This window comes from Odocoileus virginianus, chromosome 10, assembly GCF_023699985.2.
Source record: "Odocoileus virginianus isolate 20LAN1187 ecotype Illinois chromosome 10, Ovbor_1.2, whole genome shotgun sequence".
Taxonomy (NCBI): domain Eukaryota; kingdom Metazoa; phylum Chordata; class Mammalia; order Artiodactyla; family Cervidae; genus Odocoileus; species Odocoileus virginianus.
Window position 1 is genome coordinate 27,379,793 of NC_069683.1, and position 17,255 is coordinate 27,397,047.

At 49.2% G+C, this 17,255-nt stretch overlaps 2 protein-coding genes and 2 non-coding genes across 4 annotated transcripts; 1 reads left to right on the plus strand and 3 right to left on the minus strand.

Moving 5' to 3' along the window:
• The first annotated feature begins 354 nt into the window (after positions 1 to 354).
• KLHL35 (kelch like family member 35) lies at positions 355 to 6,702 on the plus strand. The gene is made up of 6 exons (XM_020913609.2): positions 355 to 1,226; positions 2,201 to 2,385; positions 3,091 to 3,209; positions 3,860 to 4,048; positions 5,246 to 5,434; positions 6,379 to 6,702. Exons 1-6 carry the CDS (start codon positions 355 to 357, stop codon positions 6,643 to 6,645), a joined length of 1,821 nt encoding a protein of 606 aa, XP_020769268.1. The 3' UTR covers positions 6,646 to 6,702.
• Positions 6,703 to 11,177: 4,475 nt separating this feature from the next.
• Positions 11,178 to 16,587, minus strand: RPS3 (ribosomal protein S3). Its single transcript, XM_020913611.2, has 7 exons — positions 16,484 to 16,587; positions 15,537 to 15,667; positions 15,176 to 15,269; positions 13,557 to 13,651; positions 12,243 to 12,430; positions 11,613 to 11,809; positions 11,178 to 11,251 (listed from the first exon to the last, which is right to left on the minus strand). Exons 1-6 carry the CDS (start codon positions 16,511 to 16,513, stop codon positions 11,616 to 11,618), a joined length of 732 nt encoding a protein of 243 aa, XP_020769270.1. The 5' UTR covers positions 16,514 to 16,587; the 3' UTR covers positions 11,178 to 11,251; positions 11,613 to 11,615.
• LOC139037247 (small nucleolar RNA SNORD15) lies at positions 11,922 to 12,065 on the minus strand. The gene has a single exon (XR_011490078.1). It is a non-coding gene; the product is annotated as a small nucleolar RNA SNORD15 (small nucleolar RNA).
• LOC139037248 (small nucleolar RNA SNORD15) lies at positions 15,788 to 15,938 on the minus strand. The gene has a single exon (XR_011490079.1). It is a non-coding gene; the product is annotated as a small nucleolar RNA SNORD15 (small nucleolar RNA).
• Positions 16,588 to 17,255: the final 668 nt, after the last annotated feature.

Sequence of the window (17,255 nt, forward strand, 5' to 3'; positions counted from 1 at the left end):
GTTAAAAGCATGCCATCTGTCTCCCGCTGAGACTGACAAGGAAAAGCTTAGCGAGCTTGAAGCACAGAAGAGCAATATGGCTGAAGTGGGTAAGTGGGGGAGGAGATGGTACAGCTACGGGTCTAGCCCTTCGGGTAGGCAGGGACTAGCTCTTTGAGGCCATTTGGAATCTCGATGGGTGGATGGAAGGGAGTGCGGTTGCATGAATGGGGGAACACATGTTAAGATCCTGTTCGCCTGCCTGAGTAAAGCAGTGACCTAAAGAAGAAATGATGGAAGAGGGGCCTCTTGCCCTCTAGCCAGGCCCCAGCCAGGTGGATCTGCCGACACCGTCTGTGTTCTTTGCCCGGCAGGATGCTGAAGGGCCCGGTGTTGGAGGAGTCGGAGTGGGGCTCCGAGGCGCCATGCGCGGGGTCCTGCCACGCACAGCGTGTCCTGCAGACCCTGAACACGTACCGGCGGAGCGGCATCCTCACCGACGTGGTGCTGCGAGCCGGTGGCCGCGACTTCCCGTGCCACCGCGCGGCACTTAGCGCGGGCAGTGCCTACTTCCGCAGCTTGTTCGCGGCCGGGCGGCCAGAGCGTGGCCTGGCTGTGGTGCTCGTGGTGCCCGAGGCGCCAGGCCCGGCCGGGACAGCGGTGGCGACGGCCCTGGCCGTAGTGCTCGACTACGTGTACTGCGCGGGCGTGCGGTTGCGCGCCGAGGACGAGGCTGCCGCGGTGCTGGCGCTGGCCGAGCGGCTGGGCGTGGCGGGCCTGCGTGAGGCCTGCGCGCGCTTCCTCGAGGGTCGCCTGCGCGCCGCTAACAGCCTGGCGCTGCGCCGCGTGGCCGCCGCCTTCTCCCTCGCCTCCCTGGCTGAGCGCTGCGGCCGCGTGTTGCGTCAGGCGTTCGCCGAAGTGGCGCGCCACGCTGACTTCTTGGAGCTGACGCCTGACGAGGTGGCAGCGCTGCTAGCAGACCCGGCGCTGGGCGTGGCGCACGAGGAGGCCGTGTTCGAGGCGGCCATGCGCTGGGTGCGCCACGACGCACCGGCTCGCCGCGGCCAGCTGCGGCGCCTGCTGGAGCACGTGCGACTGCCCCTGCTGGCGCCCGCCTACTTTCTGGAGAAGGTGGAGGCCGATGAGTTGCTGCAGGCCTCCAGCGAGTGCCGCCCGCTGCTGCTAGAGGCCCGCGCCTGTTTCATCCTGGGCCGCGAGTCTGGAGCACTTCGAGCCCGGCCGCGGAGGTATGCCTCCCGCCCCTTGCCTCCTGCCCTGCATTACTCCAGCATTCTTCAGCCGCTCGCACAGTCCTCTACCATCCTTTAATCCTATCACTTGATCATGCCTCTTGAATGAGATTCAGTCATACATTCAACAGACATTTCACAGGCTTGATTCTGGGTCCTTGAAAAATTCTCATGTACAAACTGTCTCGTGTAGTTTGGGGAGTGATTTGGAGACACCCTTTAACCTCAGGGAGCGCGGTCTAGTAAGGGGTTAAAATAGGCTGGGCCTGGGGAAAAAACGAAAGAGGCATACTCCCACTCCTAGAACACCAGAAAAGACTTTGGGTGGAGTAATCAGGATGGTCTGTCGCTCTCGCAGAAATAAGGGACAGTCTGTCTTACTCATCACTGTATCTCCAACAGTAAGCTCAGGGCCTGGAACAAGAGTACAAGATGTTCAATATTTGTCAAAGGAATTAGGTAGGAATTGGCTAAAGGGTTTGGAAATTCTGGTGGAGTCAGAAGTCTAAGGGGTGAGTGGGAGGGGAGAATGCTTTGCTAAAAGGGTGTGTACCCTGGTTCAATGGATTTTGTGACTAGAGGATGGGTTTAGGACATGGTTATTGGAGGAAGGACACAGCAAAATTACTGCCCGATGGAGGTCAAGAGGATGGGCTTGAATTTTAGCTCTGTTACTTTCAGCTATATAACCTTTGGAAAGCCCAAGTCGATTAAATAAGGTAACTTTTCTAAGTAAGGGTGAGGGCTTTGTAAGCATTCTTTTCCTGTAACTTAGAGATCAGCAAAATGAGGTCAGGAGTAATGATTCTCTTCCCCTCAATAGCCAGAGGGGAGGTCGAAAGTGGCAGAGTCCAACATGGGGAGGGTGGGGAGTAGAAGGGCAGCAGGACCGTATAGTGCAATTGATGAGAGGGTGAAAAGGCTGAAACTTGGGCGTCACTTAACAACCATTGGGTTTGTCCCCATGTCAGATTCATGGACCTAGCTGAAATGATCGTGGTCATCGGTGGTTGTGACCGAAAGGGGCTTCTGAAGCTGCCCTTCGCCGACGCCTACCATCCAGACAGCCGGCGCTGGACCCCACTGCCCAGCTTGCCCGGCTATGCTCGCTCAGAGTTTGCAACGTGTACTCTCCGCAATAACATCTATGTTTCTGGTGAGGGCGGGGGCCATAAATGGAGTCCCACAGGATTGGCTCATCATTTCGCGCCCTCTGTTTTTCCTCCAACCAGGATATAGCAGATTCTTTTGATAACCTACAGTTATTGATACTGTAGAGGTGAGCTTCCCTCATAGCTCAGTTGGTAAAGAATCTGCCTGCAATGCAGGACACCTGGGTTCGATTCCTGGTTTGGGAAGATCCCCTGGAGAAGGAAATGGCAATCCACTCCAGTATTCTTGACTGGAAAATCCCATGGACAGAGGAGCCTGATGGGCTATAGTCCATGGGGCCGCAAGAGTCGGACACAACTTAGCGACTAAACCACCACCACCACCGTACTCTAGAGGTATTGCAGAGCCAATCACTGGTGTGACTCCACCCTTTATTCAGCAATGTTTACTTCAATTCAGATTAGTATTAATCACTTCTCTTTATCTAGCCTACCATGTGCTGTGCATTATGCTAAGCAGCTTATATTAGTTAATTCCCACGACAACACAATTTTATAGGGAGTCAACAATTTCCCTGTTGTTATGACACAATGGCAAAGATCGATTTGATACCAATGGACTGTGCCCTCCCTGAGATTTGGGCCCTAGAGATTCAGAGAATAAAACACAGTCCCTGCTCTCCTGGAGTGCCCTGGGGATAGAGGATAGCAAGAGAGCCTGGGGACAACAGCTGCTTCCCTCCCCCTAGGAGGCCACATCAACAGCCGTGACGTGTGGATGTTCAGCTCCCATCTGCACACCTGGATCAAGGTGGCCTCACTGCACAGAGGCAGGTGGAGACACAAGATGGCGGTGGTGCAGGGGCAGGTAGGGACACCTCGAAGCTGCTGCCCTGGGCCCAAGGTAGAGATCTGTGGACTTCCTGGGGGAGGGCCCTCTCTGATCCTCTCTTTTTAAGAAGGGATCTAGGGCACCTAAAAGAAAAAGAACTTGCTCCAAGTTGCTTAATAATGGTAATGCTAATAAAAATAGTAATGACAGTACAGTCTGGTAGTCAGGTGGTCAAGGGTGTGGGCTCTGAGGTCAAAGAATCTAGGTTTGAATCTTGACTCTGCCACTTAAGACTAACCAAAAAAAAAAAAAACCCTGACAATTATCTTTGTAAGTTACACCCCAAATTCAGAAATGCAAATAAAATGTATCAGTTAAGTGAGGTGGTAAACCTTTAAGAAATTACTAGCTATTTTTATAGTATTTTTATATTAATTTTTATAGCTGTCCATAAGCCTAAACTTGGTACCAGTTATTTTGCAGATCTTATCCACATTCCGTGCCCATCCTAGAAACCAGTCCCGGTTAATAGAGGAAAATCTAAGGGAGGATTGGTAATGGCCGGGGCAAAGGCGGAGCCCGGAGCTGGGATGCTCCCTGGGTGGGACAGTGTCTCCACATCCAGTCTGAGGCTCTGGGGCGGAGATGCAGACAGCCCTAACTCAAGGTGACCTCCTCATCCACAGCTGTTCGTAGTGGGGGGCTTCGATGGCCTGCGTCGACTGCGCAGCGTGGAACGCTACGATCCCTTCTCCAACACCTGGGCGTCCGCGGCCCCGCTCCTCGAGGCAGTAAGCTCAGCCGCTGTGGCTCCCTGCGCCGGCCGGCTCTACGTGATCGGGGGCGCTGGGCCGGATGGAGTCAGCACCAACAAGGTGGGCCAGCAGAGGGAGGGGAGGCCTGCTGTGTGCCAGGAGCAGAGCTATTTCTTTCGTGTCCTTGTCCATTTTCTTGATTTCATCGACAGCACTGAGTCATCCTCCCCCTATTTCAGGCAAGGAAATGAATTCAGAAAAAGGACCCCAGGGTCACACAGTAGGTCTGGACCTAAATGTTAGGCTTGGTACCATATGGGTTTCAAAGATTTAAAAAATTAAGTGAGAGCAATGATAGTTAAAATGCTCTTCTTCCATTTGAAAATTTTTAATACACTTATTATTGCAAATTTAGAAAACAGAAATAGAAACCATAATCTTATCAGCTAAGGATAACTACTGCTATTAATGTTTGGTATATTGCCTCCTAGGCTTCCCCTGAATTAACTTTTCCTTTTCTGTTTCAGTTTTACGTTCCACTAGTAAAATTTTATATCCTGCGTTTTCTTCGTCAAAGTATAAGTACTTCCTACATGCTTAGAAACTCTTCAAAGCCATCATTTCATTGTCCGTGTAATAATTTACTGGGTGGATGAATCATAGTCTATCAAATTTTCCATCTATCAAAAAATGTACAAATTTTGTACATTTAGGGTTTTTGTGAACAAAACATTGTGGCAGCTCCCTCCTTGCCCTGATGACCTCACAGGAATGCAGCCCTAAAATCTGACTTTCCAAAACTAGGACTCTCACCTTATTTCAGTTCCACTCCCAGCACACCTTCCTGGCTAGGGGATGCCCTTTAGCACCTTCTTGTGCAGCGGTGTGGGCCAAGAGGCCTATGGACAGCTATAGGAATGGGGGCGGCCAGACACCCCAGCTGGAACCTTGTCACGACCTCAGCGCACAGAAAGGAGAAAGAGGGTTGACAGTTTATGCAGCCAGGAATGCATCTCCACGGGGGACCTGCTCTGAGAACCCTCTACGGCACTAATGCAGACAGTGCTTCTACCTCCTGGGATACAGACCTCTTCCTGGACCTTGAAGGATGAAAAAGCTTTTGACAACAGGAGTCCAGGGAGAGGGGCTAGAATGTGGAACCAGGCAGAGCACACGTGAGGGGAGGGACCCAAGCTCAGAACTGGTGGACATAGGCAAATGTGCTGAATGAGTGCCCCCAATAGAGAGAAGTCAGAGGTGTGGGCAGCAGGGCAGTTAGCAGGGTGAGGCCTCACCACTGCCACTCCTGCCCCTCAGGTGCAGTGCTTTGATTCCAAGGAGGACCGGTGGAGCCTGCGGTCACCAGCACCCTTCTCGCAGCGGTGCCTTGACGCTGTTTCCCTGGAGAACACCATCTATGTGGTTGGCGGCCTTATGAGCAAAATCTTCACCTACGACCCTGGCACAGATGTCTGGGGGGAGGCAGCTGTCCTCCCCAGCCCTGTGGTAAGTGGAGGCTCCTGGGTACAGCCCTGGCACTGGTTCCATTGAGGAGGGTAAAGACTCACTTCTAAGGATTTGGATCTCAGAGGTAATGAGTCTTGTGTCTGACTCCACGTTAGGTGGTATTACATGTTCTCTAGTTTTGTCCTTACAATGATAATCAGCCTTGGGCTTCAAAGATAAAAAGACTGGCCTTAGAGAGGTTGAGGCCACCAGCAAGGCCACGTGAGGCAGAACCTGGAATCCAGCCCCAAAGTGCTGTAGCTTTGGATGGGGAGCTTGGTCTCAATGACCCTGCAGTCTCTCCTGCTCTGTAGGCCACCACCTGGTAGCTTATTGTGGGAGGAGGGAGGCAGAGAGGGGACTTGCTAAATTCCCTTGCCTCATTGGTATCAGAGAAGGGAGGTGCTAGGCCCTGGATGTTCCACCTCTGCATCCCTTGCCACCCCTCACTGTTCTGTTCCCTCTCCAAAGCTCCTAAGAGACTATCTAGGGATGTGGATGGATTGCTGGTCCTTGCCAGTTCTGAGTTCCAGTAATTCTAGGAGCCTAAGATTTCTGGCTTCTCTGAGATCCAAAGATGGTGGCGGTGGTAATTACTGTTATTGGAGTGCTTCCTGTATTCCAGGCACTATGTAAAATGCTTTATGTGGTTTATCTCATTAAGTTAAAGGAACGTTATGAAGAAGGTACTGTTATTCTTCTTACTTTGCAGGTGAGGAAACTGAGGCCCAGAGAGGTGAAATGACTTATCTAAGGTCATTCATTTAGTAAAGGTCAAGCCAGAGCTTGAAGTCAGGTCCATCCCAATTCCTGCTTCTCTACCATCCAAACTGTCTGCTCATACTCTGTGGGTCAAGGTTTTGTTGTCCGGCCTAGCCAGCTAGGGACAGAGGGAGCCCCCGGCTGGACCACGTAGCTGACTGTCTTTCTGTCTGTCCACCCAGGAGAGCTGTGGCGTGACTGTGTGTGATGGGAAAGTCCACATCCTCGGCGGGCGGGATGATCACGGGGAAAGCACCGACAGGGTCTTCGTCTTTGACCCCAGCAGTGGGCAGGTGGAGGCCCAGCCGTCCCTGCAGCGCTGCAGGAGCTCCCATGGCTGCGTCACCGTCGTGCAGAGCCGGGGCAGGCGGCTGACACTTGAGGCAGGAGGTGGGAGGGGAGGGAGAGCTCAGGCTCACCACTGCTCCCCTTACGGCACCTCCATGTAAACAGCCTCTTAACTTACTGCCCCTTTTCTTGTAGAAATAAAACCTTCTTCAAAGGTCGAGTCTGTATTCCAGCTCAAGCCTCCTTTGCCTGGAGAAGTAATGCCCAATATCTGCTCCCTGCTATGACTCTTTACAAAGCACTTCAGCACTTCATGTTACTTCATTTACCTTTGTAATAACAGTGTGGACATTTTTAAGAATCATGAAATATTTCATGCATAAAAAGAAATATATTTTGTACAGTTTAAGAATTATAATAAAATAAATATCTGTGTTCCCACAACCTAGCTTAAGAAATAGATCATTAAAAATGCCTTTGTAGGTCCCCCTGTCTATTTCCCAATCCATCCCTTCCCATATTCCTCCCAGGAATAGTCACTATTCTTGTATTTCAAATTGTGCTGTGCTAAGTCACTTCTGTCGTGTCCGACCATTTGTGACCCTATGGACTGTAGCCCACCAGGCTTCTCTGTCCATGACAAGAATACTTGTCTCTCCAGACAAGAATACTGGAGTGGGTTGCCATGCCCTCCTCCAGGTGATCTTCCAGACCGAGGCATCGAACCTGCATCTTTTATGTCTCCTGCATAAGAGATGTGGGTTCTTTACCACTAGAGCCAACTGGGAACCCCATATTTCAGATTATCAGCAGTTAAAAAAACCAAAAACAAACTTTCAGTCAGCTAATTACTAATATCTGTAAGATGATAAGACTCTCCCAAGGCCACATACTTAGTAGAAGGCAGAATATATAGCCCACAGATTTCATGAAGCTTCCGAATATAAGAGGCACTTTTGGTCAGAATGCTTCTCCCTTTCTAAACCATCCTCTCCAATTTAACCATCTAGCCCTGGTGGCTCAGATGGTAAATAATCTGCCTGCAATGCAGGAGACCCGGGGTTCGATCCCTGGCTTGAGATGATTCCCTGGAGAAGGAAATGGCAACCCATTCCAGTATTCTTGCCTGGAGAATTCCATGGACAAAGGAGCCTGGCAGGCTACAATCCATGGGGTTGCAAAGGGTCAGACATGACTGAGCAACTAACACTTTGAGTGATAGATAAAATTAAAAATCAGGCAACTAAAAAGAGGCATAGGCTTGTAAGTAAACAAACATGTCTGAGGACCAGAAACAGAACTGTAAAACATAAGGCAGAAGCTCAAGCTTTTGGATTCAGACTCTGGGATAAAGGTGTTAAAAACAGATTCCAAGCCAGGCTCACTGCTATAAGCCTGGGCCAAGGCGGAGTTCCTCCACTCATGAAAGAAGCTGAAACAAAACAAAGACAGTTGTAGAACCCTGAGCAGACTTGGGGTTCAAGGCTCACAGCAAACTGGAAGCCCAGGGTAGTGGGCACCAGTGCCACAGGCCTCTGAGACACCAGTGAGTCCAGCTCTGCATTTGGACATGCCACAGCCCCAGCATAAACAGGGGGCACAAGCTCTTGATGCCATTATAGACAGCTGGGTTGGCTGGGGCTCTTGGGCAGCAATATAAAACTGCTGGATCGGGAGGGGTGAGCCCAGTGGAGGAGAAAGAGGGAACAAAGGATGGACGCCACAGATTCTGAGGCAAAGCCCAGCAGAGCTGGCAGGCCCCATCTGGGGCTCCCCTTATTTGCACTCAGATTGCCCTTTGAAGAGCTATCATCTGCTCCTCCATCCCCTTCAGTATAGGGCAGCCCCATGCTGTTCTCCATCTTCCAAAGCCCCAGGGCCCTGTCTGCATGATCTCTCCAGCTGGGGCTGGCCCATCACACCCAGCACAAAGGCCTGGGTCCCAGCTGAGCTCCTACCCTCCGATTATCCCAGATTAGGGACCCTGTGACCATCTGGACATGCTGATAATGCAGGGGGGAGGGCAGTGGGATAGAGGCCCAGCTTCAGAGCCTGCCTGCTCCCACCCGGTGGAAAACACCAGGACAAGGCAAAGAAGGTGCTGTGTTGCCCACCCAGGTAAAAGCCAGAGCAGAAAAGGTAGGAGCAAATCCAGGGCAAGCTTTCCTGAGCCATGGGCATCTTCCCCAGGCTGAACTTCTGTGTAGCCAGGCAGACTGCCCAGTTTCCCCCGACGGCCATTTGTGTCCCAGTGCTTGCTCATGCCAAGTGCCAATGCCCTTTCCTGCTGTCCAGGAGGGTGTCAGGCCTGGGCAGACCTAACACCCTCCACCCCAGAGCTGACCACTCCCTGCCTGTACCCTTAGCATCAGCCCTCCTATCACCTGACATTTGGCCAGGTGTGACACACTCATAGGCTGCCTCTTGAGGAAAGAGGTCAGTTTCGCATCACTGTGTCCTCCAGTGCCTGGAACAAAAGCCTCCCACTGAATACTTTGGATTTCTATCTCGTAATACCTGTGAGGTAGGTACTATCATGCTCCTCTTCTCCCTCCCACGCTTACAGATGAGGAACTCGAGTTGGGATTTGCTTGCTTAGGTCATGGGGCTGGTGAGTGGTGGCAGAGCCACAACTCCAGTTCGGGCCCGCTATCTCCCAAGTCTGCTTTATCCGTGCACCGTGCATCCCGGTGTGGGATGCAGCACACTTTTAGGAGACCCATCATTCCCACTGTGGGAGATTCCAGCCTGATAGGGTATTGTCCCTGATCTTCCAGACTTGGAATTGATGAGGGGAGACATACTGCCTATCCCTGGAGAGGCTCACAGGAACACAAGCAAAAGGTGACAGCCACAGCCATGTTTCCTAATGTCCTGGGACAACTGGTTAGATCATACATTCAGGGTCCCCCTGGCTCCTGGTCCGCTGCTCTCTGGGCTCCGATTGCCTGCCGAATGTGAACTGTTACAGTAAGCTGCACGACTGTACTTCTTGGTGGGCTTCAAAGGAACTAGGAAAACTTCATTTACTTCATATACAACAGAATAAAACTTGGTATTACACAATCACTGTAGGACTCTGGATTTTCAGTGGCTGTGCATGGGTTTAGTTGCTCTGCAGCATGTGAAATTTCCTGGACAAGGGATCAAACCCATGTCCCCTAATTGGCAGGTGGATTCTCACCCACTATTCTCTTACCACCAGGTAAGTCTTGGATTCTTTTTTTTTTTTTGGGGGGGGGGTACTCTTTTTAAAGTCTAAAATGTATCTATGCTGTGTATTTACCCACCCATTAGTATAGGAAAAAAAAAAAATAGTATACAGGTTCCCATCTGCATTATCAGGCATCCCTGGAGGGCTTGAAATGTTATGTGCTGCAAATAAGGGATGTGCATGTGGAGGTACTACTGTACTTAGTTGTTAAATAAAGATTTCATAAAATGTAAAAATCTTATTTCTGAGGGAGAAAATAGTCATGACTCCTGTTACCCCATGGACTGCAGCACGCCAGGCTTCCCAGTCCATCACCAACTTCCAGAGATTACTCAAACTCACCATTCAACCATCTCATCCTGTCACCCCCTTCTCCTCCTGCCTTCAACCTTTCCCAGCATCAGGTGGCCAAAGTATTGGAACTTTAGTATCAGTCCTTCCAATGAATATTCATTGGAATATATTGGACTGATTTGCTTTAGGATTGACTGCTTTGATCTCCTTGCAGACCAAGGGACTCTCAAGAGTCCTTTCCGACACCTCAGCTTTGCTCAGTTCAAACACTACACTTTTCAGCAACCACCTTTCTTGGCCCATTACAGAAAACTTCCTTCAGCTTGAGAAAGGACTCACTCCTGGAAATGTGCCACCCCAGAGTAAGGAGAATGTTTTGGTATTCATGCTCTAGTTCCTAGCCACAAGATGAAATACACATACACGAGCCAATTCCTTGGAACACAGTAAATGGTGATTAACCCAATAGCTATCCCAGTGGTTGAATTCTAGAGGGGAGTACTTTTACCACCAAGACATGGTCTCAATTCCACTAACACTGACAAAAACTACTAAGATATTACTGTCTAGTCAGTGGAAACATCCAATGCTTTTATTAAAAAGAGGACAACACAGATGTCAGTATGCTCTCAACCTAATTCACTACCTTTAGCCTTTAGTAGGATTTTCATGCCAGCCTGTCCCTCACTAGTTTCACCTGAATAAAGACAATACAATTTCTTATAAATACATTATCAGTAGAAAACTCTTTAAACCATCAGACTGAATAGTAATTAAGTACCCTTTATATTTTACTAGAGGATAATGGTTGAGAGAACAAGGACAGAGATGCAGATTCTGTTCACAGCACTATAATGCTTAGGTGAACCTCCTTCTGAAATCAGGCTCTTCAGCATTTGCTTTCCCTTAACCCCAAATTCCAGGTTGAGGCAATCAAGGTGCTGTCCTGTTAATAATCAGCCTTCGCCATCACCAGATTCACTCACCCACAAGGAGAGGGTTACTTTGGTTACTTCTGCTTGGGATCTCTTTCTGCCCCTCTCCTCACACAAAAACCAACAGGATCTTTAAAGAAAGCACAGAAACACTGTGAACCAAGCAGTCCTAAGAATCTATCAAGCAATGCTCCCATGGGGTGACACGACCCTCAGCCTGAATACTGGATGTAGAGTCTAGTAGGCCACGTGTCTTTTAAAAAGATTTTATTAAAGGTCTTTGCAGAGCAACATTCAAATTCCAGATCCAGCGGCCAAGGAGACCTGAAAGCAAATAAAGTACAGTTAAGAACAGAAAATTCACCCGAGTATCAGGTTTGCATGAAAATTAATACACACAGAACATCGAGAAACAAACACCACAACAGGCATTAGGCATAGGAGAGGCTGTCTGTTTTAAGGGACTGCGGGAAGAACAGCTCATTACTATAAGAGTGACCTGCAAATTCTGAACAAAGGAAGAGAGTGCAAACACTCTTCCCAAAAGAATACCAGGGTTATTTAACTTTATTTAAAGTCTCTGGCTCAAATCTGTGTCCTCTCATGTAAAGCAAGTGTAATCTACTTTTTATTCACTAGGTGGAATACCGTTCCATTATGCCCCAAGAGGCCCTTACAGACATACCTATTATGCTGTGGGTACCGGCTGGGGCATGGCAGGCGGCTCTGGCTTCCCACCCTTCTGTTCAGAGATGGGGGTGGTGGGCAGTATTTCATCTTTGGGTTCCACAATGCTCACGTGATCAGGCAGAGGCTTCTTAGGGCCAATCTTACCAGTTGGGTCCCAAGGCAGCATGATCTTTACCTTGATGCCCAGCACACCTAGAAGATGCCATAGTTAAGACCTACCTATAGTTTCACTGCCCCCCCACACACAACAGAACAGGGCAGAAGGAAGAAAAGAACAGGTTACTCAAGCATCCTGTGTCTGGTCCCTTCTCAGACAAATGCCTCTAATCAATCAATGGACAGGACACTTTGCAAAAGGAACCCATGCACAGCACCACAGAACGTGGCACCGACAAGGACCAAAAGCAAGATGTGCCTTTTCTGACTCGTCATCGTGTCATCACTGAAGGGTACACCAGTGGCTGAGACAAGGACAAACCAACTCTCTTCAATGAAGCTAAATAATGAACCCAAGGAGTACAGAAATGTTCCACTATATCCCAAATTTCCCAAACACTGAAGAGCATATATAAAACCACGTCTACCCATTTAAAGCCCATTGCCCCAAGCACTCCTGGCTACTCACCCTGTCTGAGCAGCACATGGCGCACGGCAGTGTCAACATAGTAGTTAACAGGGTCCCCACTGTGGATCATGAGGCCATCCACAAACTTCATGGATTTAGCCCTCTGTCCTCGAAGTTTCCCAGATACCACGACCTCGCAGCCTTTGGCCCCACTCTCCATGATGAACCGCAACACACCATAGCAGGCCCTTTGGGCACACAAGAGACAGAGAGCCATTTGTGTCATCACCAGACAGAACCGCTCAACCCCTACCCGTTTCAAAGTAGAACTCAACCTGCATGGACTACTTTCAATGCTCCTTTAATGCAGAGTAAGTTTGACCAGAGCCTGACCTGAGAGATAGAAACCTTCCACTCCCACCACGCACCATCTTAGGGAAACACATCAAGTTCCTTCTAATCAAGTGCTTCCCAAACTTGGCTGCATATTATAGAATCGCCTCAAGGTCAAAATGAACCACTCAAACTTCCGTGTATACAAAATTCACCTGGAGGGCTTATGAAGACAGGTTACTGGGCTGTATTCCCCCCGACTCCCCAATTCAGTGAGTCTGGGCTGGAAACGGAAAAAGTTTATTTCTCATCAATTCTTACTGGCAACACTGATGCTGGCCCAGGCACCAAACTTTTGAGAATCACTGTTCTACATGGTGGAGATTGCAGTCAAACCAGGTATGCAGTCTTCTGCACATCCTTGCCTACAGCATTCCTCCTATGGGAACCTGTCTACAGCACAGCTTTCACATCCCTCCTCTGTTGAAAAACCTCCCAAGGTTCTACATTAAGGATTAATGAATTCCCAACACCCAGGCAAGGCATTTCATTTACTCCAAGTAGTGAAACTGCTCAAGGAACTGCCAGCTTAAATCTTATTAGCAAGCCCAGCTCCAGGGCCAATCTAACCGCCTCATGTCCTCTGTTCCTCATGCTACTATCTATAAATACGTACAAGGGATATCTGACTAGATTTTAAGCTCTCTCATCAGCAGTGAGTTTTCTCTCTTCTGAGTCCCCAGAGTTACCACCACACAAGGTATGTGAATGACTTCAACATGAACCCAAACCATCTCCCACCCCAACCTATGTTCTACTCCCGAAGCACACAGTGCTCTACTGTACCACCACCCACTCGTCTAAACACTTGCATCTCTACCAGTCTTTCTAACTAGGCTGCCAGTTTAGTGACAACATGGATTGGCAATGTCTTATTGTTAAAGGCCTCAGACTAGCTGAGCCTGTCAGAGTCCACTTACTAAATTAACAAAATAGCTGATATACTAATTCACAAAAGGACACAATCATAAGGACTCTTACCTCCGCACAGCAAGGCCTCCTAGGAGCTTGTAACGCAGAGATTCTGCCTGGGCAATGGCACACAGTCCTCTTGTGGCTACCTTTTCAGCGTAAAGCTTTAAAGAAACAAGGCACATTCTTAAAACTTGTTACACTCACCACAGTTTTCAACTAAAAATCAGCACATTCATGATACCAGCAGACACTACTCTATGTATCACTATACTTGTTCACATTTAGTGGCTGAGTGTGCAACCCCATTGACTACAGTGCACCAGGCTCCTCTGTCCTTGGGATTCTCTAGGCAAGAATACTGGTGTGGGCTAACATGCCCTCCTCCAGGGGTTCTTCCTGACTCAGGGACTGAACCCACATCTCCTGCACTGGCAGGCAGATTCTTTACCAGTAAGCCACCTGGGAAGCCTTTCACTGTACTGTTCAGTTCAGTCGCTCAGTCGTGTCCGACTCTTTGCAACCCCATGAATCACAGCATGCCAGGCCTCCCTGTCCATCACCAACTGCCAGAGTTTACTCAAACTCATGCCCATTGAGTCGGTGATGCCATCCAGCCATCTCATCCTCTGTCGTTCCCTTCTCCTCCTGCCCCCAATCCCTCCCAGCATCAGGGTCTTTTCCAATGAGTCAACTCTTCGCATGAGGTGGCCAAAGTATTGGAGTTTCAGCTTCAGCATCAGTCCTTCCAATGAACACCCAGGACTGATCTCCTTCAGGATGGACTGGTTGGATCTCCTTGCAGTCCAAGGGACTCTCAAGAGCCCTCTCCAACACCACAGTTCAAAAGCATCAATTCTTCAGCGCTCAGCTTTCTTCATAGTCCAACTCTCACATCCATACATGAATGACCACTGGAAAAACCATAGCCTTGACCAGACGGACCTTTGTTGGCAAAGTAATGTCTCTGCTTTTTAATATACTATCTAGATTGGTCATAACTTTCCATCCAAGGAGTAAGCGTCTTTTAATTTCATGTCTGCAGTCACCATCTGCAGTGATTTTGGAGCCCAAAAAAATAAAGTCTGACACTGTTTCCACTGTCTCCCCATCTATTTCCCTACTACCAAAGTATTAAAGCGCTTCTAATGCCCACATCTAACACACACTCAGGGACGTAGACTGAAGTGAGCCATTCCTCATTTTTCTTCCACCCTCACCTTTCCACAGCCAAATCATGAAGATCAATCGGCAGCCCATCTCTCCTATGTATCATTACTATATCCAAGATGGATATAAACTACTGCTGCCTGCTTATTAAAAGAACTTCAACAAAATACCAATCCATTTGTAATACTCACTGATCACAAGTAAGCTTTCAGGGTGATCTTATGAGTTTTCAGAAGTACCATCCTAAAGAGGGCTTCTCTGGTGGCTCATATGGTAAGGAATCCGCCTACAATGTGGGAGACCTGGGTCCAATCCCTCAGTTGGGAAGATCCCCTGAAGGGCATAGCAACCAGCTCCAGCATTCTTGCCTGGAAGAATCCCCATGGACAGACAAGCCTTGGGTCCATGGGGGTCACAAAGAGTTGTACATGACTAAGTGACAAAGCACAGCACAGCACCATCCTGAAGAGCCACTTCTAGGCCCAGAGTAGCCTTTGGCACAAGCCAGGAACACTCACCTCTACACTGCCTTCAGGGAAGCCAAATCTCTTCTGAACCACAGCAGTCAACTCCCGGATCCGCCGGCCCTTCTCACCAAGTACATTCTGTGTCCTGAGAAAAATGAAGAGCAACAATTCACAGCTCTCATAACATTACAGATGTAGTTTTAAATCTTGCACATGTGTGGTAGTTAAAATCTAATTCATCTGACACAAAGTATAAATTTTGGATGACAAGAATTAAGAGATCTTTTTTTTTTAAATGCAGCTTAAAAACTCATTCACTAAGACTCAACTGTTGTTCTGATAAGTTTACAAAACAAATCACCTTAGAGCAGACAACAACTACAGGTGATGACCAGAAAAATGAATTTTTTACCTGGTGGCCAAGATAATGATTTCTGTCCTGGTTGGTGTAACTCGGACCTCAACTCCAGAGTACCCATCTTCAGCCAGCTCCCGAGTGAGAAACTCGTTCAGTTCAGCTTTGAAGATGCCATCAGCGACAAACTAACCAAAAGTAAAATGAAAATCAGGATCTGGCCATAGGATCACTTTTCTAGCCCAGTCAATGCAACCCTAATCAAAATTCAACACCTCCAACCACCGTTCCAGAGGAAACATAGCAACCCTTCTCAGACAAATGCCTCTACGTCATCTTTTGGAAGTTAACTTTGACCCAGGGCCCTTAAAACTGTGCCACAGAACGCGGCACAGGGTAGGGGTCACCTGGACAAAGAGAACACCTCCAGTCAGACTCGTCATCTCCTCTTCATTGAAGGGTTTTAAATTACCAAACCGTTTTACCCAGGCCCCTTCCCTCTATTTCCCCAGAACTTTTCCTTGACCCCCAAAGAAAACAAGAAATTGTCAGTAACCTTCCCAACTGAGGTCCTCGGGGTCAGAAGGCTGCAGCCAGACACGCCTGGGAAGAAGGCAAGAAAACACTGCTACCTCCCTTTCTCAAAGCTATGATTCGATGAGGGAAAAGGCTCATGCCCTCAAAACATCACGTTTACTAACTTTACTAACTACTGACTAAGAAAGGCTCATAAGCGCTCCTCCAGGGCACGAGAAGCCCTCAGTGCTCATCTCTGCTCTCGGCCCGGAACCGGCAGAAATCCGTCCCTCCTATCCCAGCCATACTGCTCTCGGCAGCCACGGGCCTGCGCTCAATCCACCGCCATCCGCAGCCCACGGGAAAGCGACACAGTCCAACGGCTGCCCCGGGTACAGCGAAGAGCTGTAGGTCTCGCAATAGCAGCCAGAGAAGCTCCTGACCCGCGAAACGCCACAGTTCCCTGCAACCGGGCCCCAGGATCTCACCTTCCTCTTCTTGGAAATTTGCACGGCCATCTTGCCGCCGCGAGCCGCCGAAAGGAAAGGAAGTGTCAAGCGGCCGGAAGTGCGTATAAAGGGCGCTATGCGACGACAAAGAACTGCGCGACGTCGACGCCTGTGAGCGCTCATGGGAAGTGTAGTTTTCACTTTGGTGAAAGGAAAGAAAAGCGCGGTGCAAGGGTTGATGCTTTTGAACTGTGAGGTGTTGGAGAAGACTCTTGAAAGTTCCTTGGACTACAAGGAGATCAAAGCAGTCAATCCTAAAGGAAATCAATCCTGAATATTCATCGGAAGGACTGATGCTGAAGCTGAATCTCCAATACTTTGGCCGTCTGATGCGAAGAGCTGACTCATTGGAAAAGACCGTGATACTGCCTAAAGGCGGAGGAGAAGGGGAGGACGCAGAGGATGAGATGGTTGGATGGCGTCACCGACTCAAAGGACATGAGTTTGAGCAAGCTCTAGGAGATGGCGATGGACAGGGAAGCCTGGCGTGCTGCAGCCCATGGGGTCGCAAAAAGTTAGACACAACTCAGCGACTGAACAACAACAATATCCAGAAACCTGGGGCTTCCCAGGTGGCACTAGTGGTAAAGAACCCGCGTGCAAATGGAGGAGAGAGAGGGATGAGGGTTCGATCATAGAGATGAGGGGTCGATCTCTAGGTCAGGAAGATCCATTGGAGGAGGGCATGGCAACCCACTCTAGGAGTCTTGCCTGGAAAATCCCATAGACAAGAGGAGCCAATATCTCAATC

Bases quoted from the DNA above. Each gene is read 5' to 3' on its own strand.
- KLHL35 (XM_020913609.2), top strand. From the start codon at position 355: ATGCTGAAGGGCCCGGTGTTGGAGGAGTCGGAGTGGGGCTCCGAGGCG. The intron at 1,227-2,200 runs GTATGCCTCCCG...TCCCCATGTCAG, and splicing joins CTTCGAGCCCGGCCGCGGAG to ATTCATGGACCTAGCTGAAA. The intron at 3,210-3,859 runs GTAGGGACACCT...CCTCATCCACAG, and splicing joins TGGCGGTGGTGCAGGGGCAG to CTGTTCGTAGTGGGGGGCTT.
- RPS3 (XM_020913611.2), bottom strand. From the start codon at position 16,513: ATGGCCGTGCAAATTTCCAAGAAGAGGAAG. The intron at 15,668-16,483 runs GTGAGATCCTGG...ACTTTTGGTTAG, and splicing joins AAATTTCCAAGAAGAGGAAG to TTTGTCGCTGATGGCATCTT. The intron at 15,270-15,536 runs GTAAAAAATTCA...CATTTTTCTCAG, and splicing joins ATCATTATCTTGGCCACCAG to GACACAGAATGTACTTGGTG.